We start from the raw sequence: 20,535 nt of genomic DNA on the forward strand, positions 1-20,535 counted from the left end.
AAGATTATTGATTGGGGAGGTTGGGGAAGCGGTGACGTCACGCTTTCTTCAACAATATAAGTTTTATGCAGTGAACATGCAATATTTATGTCAACTATTTATTTAGAACATATTTTGTTAGTTTTATGTTTTATGTTTAATACGTTAAATGCGTTAAAAAAAAGAAAAAAAACTGTGCGAGTTTTTAAACTGTTTTTTTTTTTCATTTTTTTAAAGAAAATTTTTATAAAAATTAAAAAAAAAGAAGAAAAATGAAGGAAAATATTGTGACGTAATAAGACGGCCATGAACCGCTCGACCCATAACTGCTTGAATGATATAAACTGTATGTTGACCTAAATTCAAATTCTATCAATTTTAATAATTACCTTAAATTGTAGTATAATTTTTGTTCTTTATCAACATTATTTACATTCTTTTGTTGTAAATATTTTAATGGTAATAGAAATAGTAAAGTTTTAAAACTATAGTTTCTGTTATATTTTATGGTAAAATATTGGAAGATATCGATCGATTACTTGTAAACTCTCACTATCGATTTTATTTTGAGTAAATAAAAATTAAAAGCTGAATGTTCTTTTTAAAAAAGCTCTAGGTTATAATGATTTTAACTGCCTTCTTTTGTGAAAATTTGTGACATCAATTTATACAATTTTTAAAAATACTGATTAGATTAGGGGGATGATTCTAAAGTAGGCTTGTTGTGACGTCACCGTTTTTTTCGTAAAGTGGGAGGCACCTAGGCTAGACCCGCAAAGCTAAGATGTATTGTGGTACTAGGCTATATTCCCCGGTCTATACTCTTTAATGGTTAATATGAGAAATTTGCAGTAAAGTATGTTTGCTAGTCGCCACGGTAGCTGAGCGGTTAGAGGCTAGACCCGCAAAGCTAAGATGTATTGCGGTACTAGGCTATATTCCCCGGTCTATACCTTTAATGGTTAATATGAGAAATTTGCAGTAAAGTATGTTTGCTAGTCGCCACGGTAGCTGAGCGGTTAGAGGCTAGACCCGCAAAGCTAAGATGTATTGCGGTACTAGGCTATATTCCCCGGTCTATACCTTTAATGGTTAATATGAGAAATTTGCAGTAAAGTATGTTTGCTAGTCGCCACGGTAGCCGAGCGGTTAGAGGCTAGACCCGCAAAGCTAAGATGTATTGCGGTACTAGACTATATTCCCCGGTCTATACCTTTAATGGTTAATATGAGAAATTTGCAGTAAAGTATGTTTGCTAGTCGCCACGATAGCCGAGCGGTTAGAGGCTAGACCCGCAAAGCTAAGATGTATTGCGGTGCTAGGCTATATTCCCCGGTCTATACCTTTAATGGTTAACATGAGAAATTTACAGTAAAGTATGTTTGCTAGTCGCCACGGTAGCCGAGCGGTTAGAGGCTAGACCCGCCAAGCTAAGATGTATTGCGGTACTAGGCTATATTCCCCTGTCTATACCTTTAATGGTTAATATGAGAAATTTGCAGTAAAGTATTGTTTGCTAGTCGCCTCCGTCTACGGCACCTAATTTAGTAGTTGGACGTTAAGCCCCGCCTGAAAAAATAAGCAATTACTTTACTTTCGCTGCATACATTTAGATCAATAACTTATAGTTGCCAAAATATTTCGAGGAAACTCTTTTTTTTTTTTTTTCAGGGCACCCTGAGAATGAATGCGGGTAGGTTAAACGTGTCATTTTCACAATCTGGATGATGTCATTTGATGAAGACATTGTGGATGGTCACGTGTACATAACCAGATTTGCAGTTATCCTGACTAATTCGTGATTAGCACTAGTTTGATATTCAAAGAAAATTTAGGGTCCTCTGAAAGTATTTCCTGTTTACGAAGAGTAAAAGGAAGTTTAGAAATTGTGTTGAATATATTTTATTCGTAAATTTCGCAGAAAATCACAATGAACATTTTTCTTGCTATATAACTGTTGGAAAATTTTGATTTAATTTCATGGGTATCGTTGTTTCAAAATTTCGTTAGTCTAAACATTAATATTACACATTTACAGGGCAAACCAAAGATTATCTTCGATTATTACACGATTAAAGCAACACCTTTAGAAAATTAAGTTGTATTTACGCATTACAGAGATGTAAAGCTGAATAGTATAAACAACCTTCAACTATTACCCAGAGGGGCTGGTTTTTTTTATACAGAATGCATGCATTTAAATGGTAAAAGATAAATGCATTTCATTTCTGATTCATGCTGGATGTTGCAATGCAATTTTTTGTTTGATTACGACACCATTCTGCTGTGAAGTGGAGGAGAGGGAAGGGTCTTTTTGATTTACCCTAACAGCTGTTTCAAAAAAATTGATTTCAGGGTTTCTATTGATAAATAATTGACTTAGATGCTGTAGAATAGGGCTAATCAGTATACAATGCAATATAAAGGGTCTTTCTTTTTGGTATTTGTATCCCTTTTTTTTTTTGTAAGAAAATATGATTTTACCTTTATAGGGAACTAGTTCAAAAAATATGGAGGGTTAAACCATCGCAAACTCTGGCACGCACTGTTCACTAGACTTAATTTGATTGGTGTAAGTCTAGACCAATAGCAGCCCTAACTACAAGTCACGCAAGTTCTCTGTTCTTTCCTTTTGTTTCTGTATTCTATCTCGCTCTCTCTCCCGGTAAAAGTCACAAACTAGTTGTATTAGTACCGCCATCTTGTTCATGTGCGGGATGGCCGCCCTGCTAGACAATATTACTTCCTCTCTTTTGGGGGCGGGGGGGGGGCTGAAAAGAAGGAAGTACTGTAGTTGGAGTTTTTACTCTGGAAGTGATTCCTTGAACTACGAATTCTAAATATGCGAAAGCTATAGTAATGATATTTTTTTTAATTACTTCTGAAGATGACAGGTTATTGTGGGATATATGGCGAATAGTTCTCCCTAAGGACAAATCCGCGACCATCCCTTCTCCTTCAGAATTTGTAGTTCAATACCTTCACTATGAAACTACAACTACCATAGGAACCATTCCTCTACCCCAGGGGTCGGCTCTCCCGCGGCTCCTTTATCCAAATTTTATGGCTCTTCAGCCTGTCCAAAATAAATTATATATTTCAAGTAAAGATATTGTTTCAAAAAGAATTTTAAATGTGATAGGTTTGAAATTGAATAGAATTATATTAAAATACAGTACGTAATATATAGGACTGCCGCCATTTTCATTCTAACACAGGTTTAGTTATTATTTATTTCTTTATTTACTTTGCAATATGTGAAAATAAATATATAAAACATTTAAATGCTATTGAATATCTTGAAATAATAATTTGCGAATACAAATGATCTTCAGAATTGTTTACACTATCATCCTTGCGGCTCTTGGTAAGATCTATTAAAAATATTTAAGAAGAAATGGCTCTCTACTTAAAATAGGTTGCCGACCCCTGCTCTACCCGTGTACAGTTCACGAACCCTTGGTCCCATTTTGCAGTAAAAACTAAATCCTGCCCCTCTTGAAACACCCAGAATGCCAGCAAGACCCAAGATGGTGGTTTGTAAAACTGTGGGTAGCTTTTTGGGAGTATTTATTTTTTTTTTTTTTTTTTTTTTTTTTTTTTTTTTTTTTTTTTTTTTTTTGGCGCATCGACTGCTGAGGTCATTAGCGCCCCTAATCATTTTAATCTTCTCTCATCTTTTATCCACTCGAGCTGGGTCGGCACGCGTCACCTTCGGGCTTCCACATACTGCACCTTGCTGAGCAAGGTAGGGTGGAGCCCAGGTATATTGGAGTATATATCCCACTCATCCCCTCTTGTCCGTCGATCCAGTCGACGAGGGGGAGAGCGGAATATATTCGTGCCTTCCCCTATTTACATTAACTTAAGATATTAACGCAAGACCAAAAGTGTTTTATTACCGAATATAAATAAACCTAATCTACCATAAGGAGGCTATTTCCTTAGAACTATGATAATGTGCAGTACTTTGAACAAATTTTCCTGCACATTCTAAAATAAACTTAGTCTAAAATTAACCTAGAGGGGTTGAAATACTTTTATAAAATTTCTTTCAACCCCGTACTGTGATCTATCCTAAACATTCATGTCAATAAATACATTCATGCCAATAAATACATTCACGCCAATAAATACATTCACGCCAATAAATACAGTCACGCCAATAAATACATTCACGCCAATAAATACATTCACGCTAATAAATACATTCACGCCACTAAATACATTCACGCTAATAAATACATTCACGCCAATAAATACATTCACACCTCATTTCACACAAGGGGAAAGTACTCGATATTCCTTTCCCCTTTAAAAGAACTAAACTATAAACTAACCTAAATGCTAACCTAAATTTTACAATATAAATTAATATGTCTTAAATATGTAAATAGCCTCCTTATGTAAGGAGAACCCTCTTCAAGAATAGCGCACTTGTCATGTGGCAGGCCTGCTCTTTCTCTTTGGCTACGCAGTGCCTGACACCCTTCCAACACGTGCGACACTGTCAGCCTTTCTCGACATCGGGGGCACCTCGGCCTTCTTTCGGCAATGAGGAGGTACCCATGTGTCACACGTGTATGTCCAATCCTTAGCCTTGTCAAAATCACAGATTCGTGCCGCGGGTAGTTCTCGACTGTAGCGTTCCAAACACGTGGTTTAATTTCTTTTAATTTTTCGTTTGTGCGATCCCACTGCCCTTGCCATTTATTTCTTATTAGAAGTTTCATATATACTTTTAGGTCAGTGGGACGCACAGGGATGACTTCATCAGTAGTTGTAGAGGCGGCACGTTTGGCCGCCTCGTCCGCTTGTTCATTACCGGACACACCAATGTGGCCCGGGACCCAAGCGAACGTCACCCTTTGTCCACGTGAACGCAATTCCGATAAATAATAAAATATTCTGGAGACCAATGGGTCCGTCGAGAACTTATCCCGGAGAGCCATGACTGCACTTAGTGAGTCGGTTAACACCAACGCTTTATTATAATTTTTGTTTTTTATGAGCGTGATGGCCTGGCTAATAGCAAACAACTCGGCCGTGTACACCGATGCATAATGAGGGAGTGTCCAACTAAGGGTAACTCCCTCTGTGTACACAGCGCTACCCACACCGTTGCCCATCTTCGACCCGTCCGTAAAGACAGGTCGGAAGTCATAGTGAAAATTCATAATTTCTAATAATTTTTGTCTATAGACAACGGGGGGAGTTTCTTCTTTTTTGTGGATTGCCAGGTCCATGCGGACTTTTGCAGAGGGCAATAGCCAGGGAGGGTCAGGAGCAAAACCCCAATTCATAACTTCTCCCAACTCGATGCCCTCCGCTGCTAAAATTTCCTTTGCCCGGACCCCGAGGGGCCTCGTCCGCGTGCGTTGGTGTCGAAATTCCATATCATGTGGGCTCTCAAATATAGCGGGGTACAAGGTATGAGACCGTTTCCCCCATATTCCGGCTGCGTAGGCCAGGGTGAGTTGTTCTCTCCTGAGCTGGGGTGGCAACATCCCTGACTCTACGTAGAGGCTTTGTAACGGACTGGTTCGGAAGGCGCCTGTAAATAATCTAATTCCTTCATTATAAATTCTATCTAGTAGTTTCAGGCGTGACTTGCGCGCAGAGCTATAAACTGGGGCTCCATATTCTAATTTTGAACGGGTGAGTGTAATGAAAATACGTTTTAAAATTTCCCGCTCCGTCCCCCACTTATAGCTTCCCAAAAATTTTATTATGTCGAGGGTTCTCCTTGATTTTTTGCTAGTGTAGTCGATGTGATCCTGCCAGGATAACTTAGTATCGAAAATGAGGCCCAGGAAACGAACGTTGGGTTTGTACTGAATGGGTGTGCCTCCTAAGTATAACGTTGGAGCATTATGCTCATGTCTTAGTCGACAAAAGTGTAGGCACACCGTTTTAGTTCTAGAGAACTTAAACCCGTTTCTATTGGCCTCATCAGCCACTCTATCTATCGCCTGTTGTAGGAGTACATTAACCTCGGCTAAGTCCTTGCCTGCTAAATAAATGGCGAGGTCATCAACATACAATGATATTTTTAGGGGATCTCCTACAACTTCGGCTAAACAGTTGACCGCTATCGTGAAGAGTGTAACACTTAGAACCGATCCCTGTGGTATTCCGTTTTCCAGATGGTACTGGTCTGAGAGTACTGACCCCAGACGAACTCGAAACCTTCGTGATTCCAAAAATCCACGAAGGAATTTTGGTAATTTCCCTCGCAGACCCCATTCGTGACACTTCCGCAGAATCGCATACCTCCACGTTGTATCATAAGCCTTCTCGAGGTCAAAAAACACGGCCAGCACGTGCTCTCTACGCATAAATGCATTTTGCACATAGACCTCTAGGTGGCTCACTTGATCCAACGTGGAACGATGTCTGCGAAATCCCGCTTGATGCTGGCTATAAAGTCCTCTAGTTTCTAACACATATACTAATCTATAATTGATTATAGATTCGAGGACCTTACTCAAGCAAGTGGTCAACGAAATGGGTCTGTAACTGGAGGGATCGCTGGGATCTTTTCCTTCTTTAGGGATCGGTATAACAATTGCTTCCCGCCAACCATCAGGATATTGGCCGGTCTCCCATATGGTGTTGTATAACCGGAGGAGGCCTTCTTTTGCAGTTGCATTCAAATTTCGAATCATTGCATATGGGATTCCGTCCACACCTGGAGCGGAATCTCTACATTTCTTTAAAGTATTTTCTAATTCATGTATGGTTAGCGGTTCATTGTAAGCTTCACTGATAGCGGTTTCAAAATCGAGTGGCTGTTGCTCCACGTTACCTTTTCGCCGGAGGAATTCTGCCGAGTAATTTTGTGAGCTGGAAACTTCAGCAAAGTAACCAGCCAAGGACTCGGCTACCTCTCGCGGCTCGGAGTATTTATTATTATTATTATTATTATATTATTTTTGTTTTTAATGATTTAAGGCGCGTCAACATCTAAGGTTATTGGCGCCCGGAGCTTTTTTTTCAGTGCTGGGCCGGCTTCCGGACAGTGTTCTCTCGTTACAGACATATTATTATTATCTATAGACGCCACGGTCGCCGACTTGCGAAGCTAATATGTATTGTGGTACTGGGTTCGATTCCCGGTCTTAGGCCTTGGATTTTATTTAAAGGAAATTTGCAGTAAAGTATGTTTGCTAGTCGCCTCCGTCCACGACAGCTAGTAAATGGTAGTTGGACGTAAAGCCCGCCTGAAAAAATAGGCGATTACTTTACTTTTTTACTTACTTTACTTATTATTATTTTTTCTTTTTTTTTTTTTTTTTTTGGCGCATCAACAGCTGAGGTTATTAGCGCCCGGAGCTTTTTCCAGTGCCGGCCTCCGGACAGTGTTCTCTCGTTACAGACAACACTGTCCATCACCGGACAGTGAGCTGTAAGAAGCTCCTAGGAAGAGAAAATCTAAGGGTCAGCTGCTGGATTCGAACCCGGGACCTCCGAGTGGGAATCCAATACGCCTAACCACATAGCTAATCCCTCTCTATTATTATTATTATTATTATTATTATTATTATTATTATTATTATTATTATTATTATTTAGGAAATACGAAACCAGTCAGGGATATAATAAAAACCTTTTAATTTTAATTGCAACTTTTTCTAAGAAATTTATTTCAGTAGGAGCTGTAACAACATGGCTTCCCTTTTTAACGTAGTGTTGGATACAATTGAATTTACATATTATTGCTGAAATCGATCATCACTTTTCTATCTATTCTAAAGTTAGACCTAAAGATAGTCCACGTGAGTGTACAACGCCAGTATTTGATTGGTAGTTCGCATTTGAAGTTAATAATCACAATAAGAGAATTTGGTTTAAGTTAAATGTTAATTTTTCCTCTAAAAAATTTGCCCTTTTCACACTTCCGTTTTGTACAAAAAAAAATTGTAGTCAGCCTTGCTCACACAGTTTTGAAGTAAATCATATCAATTGAGTTTTCCATAAAAAAGAAAAGCGCATCAATTTTCTTGGAACACAAATACACCATTTCCATTTCAGTTGAAAACAAAATAATTTCCTATTATCGTATTATCGGGAAAAAAAGTTCATTGACTTCCTGTCTGTAGATGTGGTTATTGTAAACAGTGAACAATGCACAAACACATATACAATTATTGTTTACGTTTATAACACGTGGGTACTTTTTATTGACGAGATAACATGACGCCAGTTGCGGTTATACTTATGCGGAACATAGTTCGATAGTAGGCGATATGATTTGTTATTACGTAGTTATAATATCGCTTGTACTGTCGATAATTCTAGCCTATTGTACTTTATCGATTTTTTTTTTCAACTTAATAGAATGAAATCTCCTTTTTATTTTTTTTAAACTTTTCCATGTGCGATACCTTGGACTGTACCTAGACAAAAGACTAACTTGGAACCCTCATACGAGACTTAAACGGGCTGAATTACACAAACGATACAAACTCCTTGCTAGACTACTGGACAAACGCTCAAAACTAACACTACAGAACAAGCGTCGACTGTACACTTCCCTTCTTGCTCCAATATGGACTTACGGACTTGAACTTTACGGGACAGCTAAACGATCTAACATCAACAGATTACAAACACTCCAATCTAAAATACTCCGCCGCATTGTAAACGCTCCCTTTTATGTCAGTAACCACTCCATACACACAGACCTCAACATTCCATTTATACCAGAACTTGCCAAAACACGCTACAACACATTCCACCAAAAACTATCATTTCACCCTAATCCTTTAGCTGCAAACCTATTCTCAACCACACTTCCCTCCAACCCCCAAAGACGGCTGAGGCGCCGTTGGCCCCGTGACCAACTGGTAAACTAATGATGGTCATCACTGGATGATCATCATTCATGATTGCCACGCCATTTTTATTGTACGCCCAGCATATTTACTTATTGTACTGTACGAGTGCAGGTGTAAATTTCAAATAAAAGATAAAAAAAAAAAAAACTTTTCTAAGTTTCCAGAAACTCGAAGTTACCATAGAAGCACATGGTAACAGGAAATAGTAGACAGGAAATAGAAAAATGTTCAATACATCGATTCATATTTTTCCTTTCTCTGCAGTTTGTAAAGAATTTTTGATTTTGAATTTTTCTCTGCAAAATGTTCGTTTTTTTAAAATGTCCTCTGAGATCGAAGAAAAAAGTAGTTTGGGAAAAAAACCGGAAGTTCAAGTTCGATATTTCGATATGGTGCCACCTTATGTGACTAGATTAGATTAGATTAGATAGTAGATAGGACGGGACCTACGCTCCACGGCACCGCAGCCACAGAAGATTTATTGTGCCAGCCCCTTCTTAGTTCTAGTAGGAGAACCCTCACCTCCTAAAAAGGCTGGAGGACTTTCCCTACTAGTTCTTTTTGCGCTACTATCTCCTTCAGCCTCAGCGTTCCAAAGGTTTCATAGCGCAAACGCTCGATTGCAACGCAATCGAACAACAGGTGAGAGGCCGTTTCCTCCTCTTCCTGACACAATCTGCACACAACGGTTCCGAGCTAATAAGCCCCCACCTTGTACAGAACTAATTCCTGAACCTGCCATTCCCCTATGAATAGGCCTGTAATCAGAGTAATCTGATTTCTGCCCAAGCACAGGGTCTCTTTGGTTCTTTACTTACACAGCCAAGGCAAGCAATAGTCTTGCTGTGTTTAACCCCCAGGACACATCACCCAGTTCTTTTCGTGCTCCCGTCCAGATCCAATCTCTGGAGAGACGCACGAACCGAACCCCTGGTGATCCCCAGGACTGGCTCCGGACCGATGAAAGGAGTGTTAGCTCCGTTCCTGGCCAGATAATCAGCTTTTTCATTCCCTCATGTGACTAGGTTTATTTTCTTTTTTTGCGGTTAAAAATTAGTCTGTCCAAAAATCCACTTTATTGAATCGATTGTTCAGCGTTTAGGGCTTTAATCGAAATTACGGTACAGTAGGATCCATCATAATTGTGAAGAATTCATGGAAATGATATTGCTTAAAATTAAACTCTACAAATTTTTACAATGTAAATCATTTTCAAAATATTTTTTTCTAGACAATTTCAAAAAAATGTTTATATATTTTTTATTTTACTGTTTTTTTTTTTTTTGGATCTATCTATTTTAGTCCAGCATCCCTTCTGTACAGACCCTGAAGAAGGTAAATATATTTACCGAAACGTTGGTCTGAAGAAACAAAATTTTTTTTATGAATTTATAGGCTGCACCTGAAAAGTAGTCTCGAAACTGTATTTAGGACAGATACTGTCCCCTGCCATGTCAATAACCGGCCCAGGGTCGACCTTATCTGAAATAATCATATGGCCAATGCAGGAACTTATACGCCTCCATTGCCCATTGCACGCCATTCTGTACGCACTGGCCCTTGCCTCCGCCTGAATAACATATTAAAGCGGAGCCAACCCCAGAAGTACCTCCAGCGCCGCAGTAGGGGTGCTACTAAAGGCCCCCGTGATCATCAGACAGGCCAGTCTCTGCACCCTTGCTAGAGCCTTAATTGCCGTCTGTTGTTCAGTCTTTCTCCACCACACCACTGAACCGTAGGTGATGATAGGTATGACTGTACGTGTGTAGAGCTAGTGGGTCATCTTTGGGCTAAGACCCCATGTCTTCCCACAGGTTCTAGTTATTCCACAAAGGGCCTGTTTAGCCCTTAATGTAACTCTCTCTATCTGCGCCTTCCAAGTGAGTCTGGTATCCAGGACAATGCCCGAATACTTGACCTCACCCGATACATCCAGAGTTTTACCAAAAAATCGAAGGTTTTTTGTAGCTCTCCTTGTCCCTTCTCCTAGTAAAGGGAACCAGAGTAGTTTTAGAAGGGTTCACTGAAAGCTCTACCCTTCTACACCAATTAAACCGAGGACTGAATGGAGGGTAAACTGGACGGATCAGTACCGGAAGGGAAGCATTTGGTTTACCGATGGCTCCAAGATGGACTGTGGGACTGGGTCTGGAGTGTATGGGGTTAAACTCGAGGTACTCATTGAGAGATCTCTCGGGAGAAACGCCACAGTCTTCCAGGCCGAGGTTTTTGCTATTAAAATATGCGCTGAGGAAAACCTGCGGATGGAACCTAGAAATAGGGAGATTCGCATCTTTTCGGACAGCCAGGCTGCACTGAAGGCTCTCGTATCCTTCAGAATCACCTCTTCCCTGGTCTGGAAATGCAGGAAGGCCCTAGAACTATTGGCGCGGCACAACAAAGTTCGGTTGGAATGGGTGCCGGGTCATGTGGGTATTGAAGGGAATGAAAAAGCTGATTATCTGGCCAGGAATGGGGCTAACACTCCTTTCATCGGTCCAGAGCCTGTCCTGGGGATCACCAGGGGTTCGGTTCGTGCGTCTCTCCAGAGATTGGCTCTGGACGGGAGCACGAAAAGAACTGGGTGATGTGTCCTGGGGTTAAACACAGCAAGACCTTGATGCCTTGGCTGTGTAAGCAAAGATCCAAAGAGACCCTGTGTTTGGGCAGAAATCAGATTACTCTGATTACAGGCCTATTCACGGGGCACGGTAGTTTCAAGAAGCATCTGCACAAGGTGGGGCTTATCAGCTCGGAGCCGTTGTGCAGATTATGTCAGGAAGAGGAGGAAACGGCCTCTCACCTGTTGTTCGATTGCGTTGCAATCGAACGTTTGCGCTATGAAACCTTTGGAACGTTGAGGCCGAAGGAGATAGTAGCGCAAAAAGAACTAGTAGGGAAAGTCCTTGACCTCTTTAGGAGGGGAGGGTTCGCCTACTAGAACTAAGAAGGGACTGGCACAATAAGTCTTCTGTGGCTGCGGTGCCTTGGGGCATAGGTCCCGTCCCATCTACTATCTTAATCTTAATCTATAGGCCGCACCACAATATTCCCTAAAAGCAATCGATTAAAAAAGGTCAAAAACCAAAACTTTCGTTACTTTTTACCTTTGACCTTTGTCGTATTTTCATCCATCTTCAGAGATTTGTTAGAGAAATCGAATTCTACTCGTAAAGTTCAAACATAATGAATCAAAAATCTAAGGATGGATGAAATCAAAGAAAATTAAATTGATATTTCTTTGTAAAATAATAATCACAGCGAATTCAAATCATAAATTAGCGATCTAATCGATGTATTATTTCCTTTACATACAACTTGTTTCTATGGCAACACAATTTGATTAATACTGTTTTTTCTTTGCTCTGTTTTACAGCACAAATAGAAATAATCCCGTGCAAAGTGTGCGGAGACAAATCAAGTGGGGTACACTATGGTGTGATAACTTGCGAAGGTTGTAAAGGGTTCTTCAGACGGTCGCAGTCATCTGTGGTGAACTATCAATGTCCTAGAAGTAAAACCTGTCTAGTGGACCGTGTGAATAGGAATCGATGTCAATATTGCAGGCTGCAGAAATGTCTAAGGCTGGGCATGTCCAGAGACGGTAGGAAATACTTTCTTTATTTATTTAATCTTATCGATCTATTATAGTTTGAAATCGATTTATTGATTTCATTATATTATCGATTATGCATGATAATGATATCGATTTTTTTTTTTTTTTATTATTCCGTTTGTAAAACGTACTAGGCTGAAAACAGTTTCAGCAGAGTTTTGAATTGTGCGATGATTGTTGTAGTTGTTTTTAAAAGTCTCTAGAAGTTTGAAACCTCCCGTTATCAGTTATCTGTGCCCTATAAGCGGCAGGTTATTCCTAGTCAAATCTCTTAATCTTGTCCTTGAAAGCTGGGAAATGGATTTTGCTCTCCTTCTAGAACAATCCCAGATAAAAAATATTGTCCCCATTCTTCAGGATATCATCAGATGTATGGATGCTGAGAGCCCGTAGTCACTCTACTTCAAATATTAAGAATTATATCGAAAGCATTGAAAAAATACCTACTTTAACTGAAGATCGATATAGCGGAAATACTATTTCTATTGCACGTGACAATGTACAGGGGCCTAATAATATTTTATTATTTATAAAGATTTTGTGTCACAGCAAGTGCTTTGATAAAACCCTAATCATAAATTTTGAAGTTGAATTAGAACTTGAGTGCAGAATTAATTCGTCAAGGCCCGCGTCGGGGGCTATAAGGATAATTGTAGGCCTATTTAACTGGGCCACTGCAGGCTCAGGAAGCACATGCATCGCATGGGCGCCTGGCTGATGGCTAGCCTTTTGTAGGTTCTGTCAGGAGGAGGAGGAAGAAACGGCACTGCACGTGTTGTGTCAGTGCGAGGGGCTCGTATGGCTAAGGATGCTACTTCTCGAGGGAGGAAAAACCCAACGTCTGAGGAGTTTTACCCGGGGAGTCGCTCTCCAGCATCAAGAGAGTCTGATTAAAAGGATGGGTCTGGAGGATGAGCTTTAAAGTGAGGGGAGCCACAATAGATCCCAAGGGGTCGTAGTGGCGTAGGCGTTTCAAGGCCGCTCTACTAGAATTTCTTACTTTTTATTTGGCCCTGGCAGATGATAGCCTTTGCAGGTTCTGTCAGGAAGAGGAGGAAACGCCACTGCACGTGTTGTGTCAGTGTGTGGGGCTTGTATGGCTAAGGATGCTACTTCTCGAGGGAGGAAAAACCCAACGCCTGAGGAGTTTTACCCGGGGAGTCGCTCTCCAGCATCAAGAGAGTCTGATTAAAAGGATGGGTCTGGAGGATGAGCTTTAAAGTGAGGGGAGCCACAATAGATCCAAAGGGGTCGTAGTGGCGTAGGCGTTTCAAGGCCGCTCTACTAGAATTTCTTACTTTTTATTTGGCCCTGGCAGATGATAGCCTTTGCAGGTTCTGTCAGGAAGAGGAGGAAACGCCACTGCACGTGTTGTGTCAGTGTGTGGGGCTTGTATGGCTAAGGATGCTACTTCTCGAGGGAGGAAAAACCCAACGCCTGAGGAGTTTTACCCGGGGAGTCGCTCTCCAGCATCAAGAGAGTCTGATTAAAAGGATGGGTCTGGAGGATGAGCTTTAGATTGAGGGGAGCCACAATAGATCCAAAGGGGTCGTAGTGGCGTAGGCGTTTCAAGGCCGCTCTACTAGAATTTCTTACTTTTTATTTGGCCCTGGCAGATGATAGCCTTTGCAGGTTCTGTCAGGAAGAGGAGGAAACGCCACTGCACGTGTTGTGTCAGTGTGTGGGGCTTGTCTGGGCTAAGGATGTTACTTTTCGGGGAGTGAAAAACCAAGGCCTGTGAGCTTTACCCAGGAGGAGCAGCTCTCCAGAATTAAGAGTCAGATTAAATGGACGGGTCTGGAGGGGCGAGCTCTAAAGTCGGGGAGCCACAATAGATCCAAAGGGGTCGCAGTGGCGTAGGCCTTGAGGCAGCCCCTAATCTAATCTAATCTTATCTAAGCTTAAAAGCTCAGTTCCGCTCTCCTTACATGATGAACACTTTTCCAGTCACTTTGGCACAAAAATTCGTCACCGGAAGTCGACTCTTAGCGATTAACCTCTGATTTAAAAAATAAAATAAAATCAATTTTCCTAGCTATCATTTATTCTAAATTGACGTACTCTAAAAAGTTCAACATAGTTAAGTTAGTCGGAAAAACAAACTCTTAAAAGAAAACTACGCAGCACTATGGTGGCTTTCCCCACTTGGGCATAAAACATGTCGGACGGCCCGAGCTCTTATTCATGCATTCATGCCGCCGCCCCTGACAGTATCGATCTCTGGCGCCATACAAAACATCGCCTAATGTTACACCACTCTAGCACAGAATCAGCTGACAGCAAATTCATGGCGAACTAGATCATTTTTTTTTATAATCTCTTTGCCAATCAGCAATAGATTTTTCACTTTTTAAAAAAAACAAAAAAAAATAGAAAATATCTCCAACAATTTCTGAAACCTCCCGCAACTTTGTAAATTTAAATTTGAACAATTATTCTGGTGAAAGATTTGTTTTAGGCTTTTCAAGATGAGTTCAAGTCAGCATTGAAAGTTGAAGTTTTGTTCCGCCAGCCATCTCCTACAATAAATCTAAGCCCTGCGGGTAATCCTACTCCGCATATAATCGGGATTCTTCTGATTTTCATTTAGTGCTGTTCAGGGATACTTTTTTTTTTTTTTTAAAAAAAATAAATATTTAGCCAATGCAGGACGATAAGTTTATTACCTAATCGATACCTCGAAACTAGCACTTCCGGTGGAAATACAATTACAATAATTTCTTACATAATACGCTACAAACCAATACTATATTACTAAGGGCATCATGACACGTGTTGATGTTATATTATGGCAGAGATTAATGTAGTCCATTTGATATAATTATTATAGCAACACTGATAAAAAAAAGACAGATAATATGGAAAACCAGACTGATAACGTCTTTTCTTTTTGTCCAAATAAATCTATTCAACTCCATCTAAATGTAATTATCACATAATTTTTGTGATTATTATTATTACTGTTATTATTATTCTTCTATACAATTATAGACAAAAGTTATCTCCATATAAACGTAAAATATAAACCAAATCTATCGAGTACATTAAGAGTTAACTGTTTCAGACGAAACCAAAATTTAACTCTAAATTTCTCGCTTCTTACTCGACAGATTTTTATGAAATTTTATATAATTATAGACCATAGAAGTCTCTATATACAGATGAAACATAAACAAAATCTATCGAGTAGTTTATGAGATACTTCAAGTTGAAGTTTTTACTCTGTTGAAAGAAAGCAAAGTTTAACTCTAAATATCTCTTATTCGGCTGGTAAGATTTCTATGAAATTTTATAAAATAATTGATTAAAGTTGTCTTCATATACACGTAAAATATAATGAAAATCTATCAAGTAGTTTACGAGATATTTCAAATTAAATTTTTCACTCTGTTAAAAGAAAGCAAACTTTAACCTTAAATATCTCGTATTCGGCTCAACAGAATTCTACAAAAATTTATACAATTAAAGACAATAATAGTCTCCATATACACATGAAATATAAATACAATCTATCGAGTAGTTTACGAGATATTTTAAGTTAAAGTTTTCATTCGGTAAAACGAAAGCCAATTTTAACCCGAAATATCTCGGATACTGCACGATAGAATTCTACGAAAATTTATACAATTGTTGATTTATATATAATTTTCATATATAGGTAAAATATAATGAAAATCTATCGAGTAGTTTACGACATATTTCAAGTTAAAAAAACAGAGGTTAGAAAACAGTGTTTTCACTGTGTTGAAAGTAAGCAAACATTAACCATAAATATCTCGTATTCTGCTCGATAGATTTTTACGGAAATTTATATAATTATTGACTAAAGTTGTTTCCATATACAGGTAAAATAAAAACAAAATCTATCGAGCAGTTTACAAGATATTTTAAGTTAAAATTTTCACTCCGTAAAACGAAAGCATTTTTTAATTCTAAATATCTCGTTTACTGCACGATAGATTTCTACGATATATTATACAATTGTCGACTTATGTTGTCTTCATATATAAGTAAAATATGAACAAAACCTATCGAGTAGTTTACGAGATATGGTAAGTTAAAATTTTCACTAAGTAAAACGAAAACAAACTTTAACCCTAAATATCTCGGTTACTGCACGATAGATTTCTATGAAATTTTGTACAATTATAGACAATAGTAGTCTCTTTATACAGGTAAATTATAAAGAAAATCTATCGAGTAGTTTACCAGATATTTCAAGTTAAATTTTTCACTCTGTTAAAAGTAAGCAAAATTTAACCCCAAATATCTCGTATTCTGCTCAATAAATTTTTACTTAAATTTATATAATTATTGACTAAAGTTGTCTCCATATAAAGGTAAAATATAAAGAAAATCTATCGAGTAGTTTACGAAATATTTCAAGTTAAATTATTCACTCAGTTAAAAAGGAAGCAAACATTAACCCTAAATAACTCGTATTCAGCTTGACAGATTTCTACGAAATTTTATACAATTGTTGACTTATGTTGTCTTTATATATAAGTAAAATATAAAGAAAATCTATCGCATAGTTTACGAGATATTTTAAGTTAAAGTTTTCACTCATTTAAACGAAAACAAATTGTAACCCTTAATATCTCGTTTACTGCACGATAGATTTCTATGATATTTTATTCAATTATAGAAAATAGTAGTCTCTATATACAGTTGAAATATGAACAGAATCTATCAAGTAGTTTACGAGATATGGTACGTTAAAGTTTTCACTCTGTAAAACGAAAGCAAACTTTAACCCTAAATAACTCGTATTCTGCTCGACAGATTTCTACGAAATTTTATACAATTATTGACTTATGTTGTCTTTATATATAGGTAAAATATAAAGAAAATCTATTGGGTAGTTTACGAGATATTTCAAGTTAAAATTTTCACTCTGTAAAACGAAAACAAATTGTAACCCTTAATATCTCGTTTACTGCACGATAGATTTCTATGATATTTTATTCAATTATAGAAAATAGTAGTCTCTATATACAGTTGAAATATAAACAGAATCTATCAAGTAGTTTACGAGATATGGTACGTTAAAGTTTTCACTCTGTAAAACGAAAGCAAACTTTAACCCTAAATAACTCGTATTCTGCTCGACAGATTTCTACGAAATTTTATACAATTATTGACTTATGTTGTCTTTATATATAGGTAAAATATAAAGAAAATCTATTGGGTAGTTTACGAGATATTTCAAGTTAAAATTTTCACTCTGTAAACGAAAACAAATTGTAACCCTTAATATCTCGTTTACTGCACGATAGATTTCTATGATATTTTATTCAATTATAGAAAATAGTAGTCTCTATATACAGATGAAATATGAACAAAATCTATCAAGTAGTTTACGAGATATGGTACGTTAAAGTTTTAACTCTGTAAAACGAAAGCAAACTTTAACCCTAAATAACTCGTCTTCTGCTCGACAGATTTCTACAAAATTAAAACTGTCCGGTAGGACAGTTGTATAAGGGTTGACCATCAAAAACTGCACGAAAAAGTGTAACGTTGAAAAACAGCCAACTTTGACAATTTTTTTCTATTTTTCTATAAAAGATAAAATTCCCAAATTTTCTTTATAATATAGGGCAAATCCTCCTTTATAACTGTAATTTTTTTGCAACCACCCAGATCTAATAGGTTTCGAGAAAAAAGTTGCCGAAAATGAGCAAAAACGGCTTTTTCAAAAAATGTTCTTGTTCTTGTTCTTCTTCTTCTTCTTCTTGTTGTTGTTGTTGTTGTTGTTGTTCTTGTTACCTTTTTTGTAAACAACGTAGCGCCTAAACGCGTGAACCGATTTTCATGAATGAGGTGTCATTCGATTCGGAATTTTATGTAGATGTGCCTTTTGGGGGTCTCGGCCCTGTACATCGAATGGGAGAGGAGTTAGCCCCCTTTATGTAAGGCCCCCTCCAAAATTATTATTACTAATTACTCTGTAAATCTTGGCCCGATTTTGATAAAATTTGGTAGGAGGATAGGGTTAGGGCTCCCCTACCTAACATTAAAGCGACGATCTGCTCTTACACTTGTTAAGAGGAAGTATAGCAATCATTTCAAATTATCGAGGCGTGAACCGATTTTCATGAATGAAGTGTCATTCGAATCGAAATTTTGTACAGATTTGTACTTTAAAAGTCTCGACGCTGTGCCTTGTAAGGAGGGGAGTTTGCCCCACCCAAGTAAAGCCCTTTCTAAATCTATTATTACCAATATTTCTATAACGCTTAGTCCGATTTTGATAAAATTTAGCACGAAGCAGTAATTAAAGCTCCTCTACGTGGCTGTGATGTGCCATCATGCTCTTACACCTACTAAGAGGAAGTACTGCAATCGTTAAAATTATCAATGGGTGAACCTATTTACATTATGAATGAATTGTCGTTCGATTCAAAATCTTTGCCTTTTAGGGAGAAGTACTGTAATCGCAGTTTATTTTTCTTGCTCCCCTTAAAAGGAAGTACTGAAATCGCAGTTTAATTTTGCTATTTACGTACAAATACCTTCCTATTTTATTCAAAACGCTTTCTCAAAAAAATGGTTATTGAGGATGGTTTGGGGACCGCAACTATAATCATTCTTTAAAAAGATCTCTCCAGTGGTAGTTACGGTTCCGATTTAACACCTTATCAGGTTATAATGATAGAATAGCTTATTCCAAATTTTAAAAAATCTGTAAAGCAGACGTAACTTTGCAAATAGACAAAAAGGAAAATCTATCCAAAAGGTACAAAAATCTCCTTAACAAAAACTTACAGTTTTAAAAGTTAAGTATAAGGGTTGATTAAACGCCAAAAGGTACACAAATCAGCAGTTCCCAACATTTCATTAATACTTCATTGATATAATTTAAGTAATTTTACTGCATTAACTTTTCCTTCACATTTTTTAGAATTTATTAGATGTCACAGACCCTTATGCTGGCCAGTTCATTCATAATATTTTTTTATTATAATTATGATAAAATGAGTGATGAATTATTCTGAGTAGTCACATATACATGCATGTTAAAGTAGAAAAAAACAAAGTTAGAGTCGGCCACTTTTTAAATTTCAATCACGGAGGATTCAAAACAATATTTCAGTCTTAAATTCGTCTTACCGAAATATTCGTGAGCACAAATAACATACATTTAATAACAAGTAGATTATTCAACAATATTTACTCATTTCTCAATTGTAATTTAATTTAGTCCCCCTAATTTTACTTATGGTAAAATACTGGAATAATTAGCTGTCCTAAAAATATGCATATCTTTATTTTCTTTATTTTATATTACATATATATAACATTGTGGGAAGAACACCTAGATTGAGAATGTAATTGAAGAAAACTATATTATTTGCGATAAAGCCAGATTATTTATTACTTATTATTACAAACGTTTGACTACAACATAAAATAACAATTACTTTAATCGAAGAATGAACTTAAACCAATGATTTTTATTTAAAAATAAAAATAAATGCATAAAATCATTGATGTAAAAAAAGTTTATGAATTTTTTAGCCTCTTATTTTTTTTATATTTTTTATAACGTTTTCTTTTTCACCTGTGATTAATAGTTTGATTATTATAGATAAATAGATATTACAGTCAATCTAAGTTAAATGGTGTGCTACTTGAGTAAATATTTTGTAGACGAAAATGGCCAGCATAAGGGTCTGTGACATCTAATAAATTCTAAAAAATGTGAAGGAAAAGTTAATGCAGTAAAATTACTTAAATTATATCAATGAAGTATTAATGAAATGTTGGGAACTGCTGATTTGTGTACCTTTTGGCGTTTAATCAACCCTTATACTTAACTTTTAAAACTGTAAGTTTTTGTTAAGGAGTTTTATACAATTATTGACTTATGTTGTCTTTATATATAGGTAAAATATAAAGAAAATCTATTGGGTAGTTTACGAGATATTTTAAGTTAAGGTTTTCACTCTGTAAAACGAAAACAAATTGTAACCCTTAATATCTCGTTTACTGCACGATAGATTTCTATGATATTTTATTCAATTATAGAAAATAGTAGTCTCTATATACAGTTGAAATATGAACAAAATCTATCAAGTAGTTTAAGAGATATGG

At 37.3% G+C, this 20,535-nt stretch overlaps 1 protein-coding gene across 9 annotated transcripts in view; it reads left to right on the top strand.

Moving 5' to 3' along the window:
* Hr3 (nuclear hormone receptor 3 ROR-beta) overlaps window positions 1–20,535 on the top strand; it is a 234,490-nt gene that overhangs the window by 135,575 nt on the left and 78,380 nt on the right. For all 9 annotated transcript variants that reach the window (XM_074130059.1, XM_074130063.1, XM_074130064.1 and 6 more), the window contains one exon: window positions 12,196–12,423. In XM_074130059.1, the coding sequence (XP_073986160.1) occupies window positions 12,196–12,423 (228 nt within the window). The remainder of the gene's footprint in view (window positions 1–12,195; window positions 12,424–20,535) is intronic.

The sequence above is a fragment of the Rhodnius prolixus genome, unplaced genomic scaffold (assembly GCF_049639745.1).
Source record: "Rhodnius prolixus isolate KJV_2025 unplaced genomic scaffold, Rpr scaffold_33, whole genome shotgun sequence".
In the NCBI taxonomy this organism is placed as follows: domain Eukaryota; kingdom Metazoa; phylum Arthropoda; class Insecta; order Hemiptera; family Reduviidae; genus Rhodnius; species Rhodnius prolixus.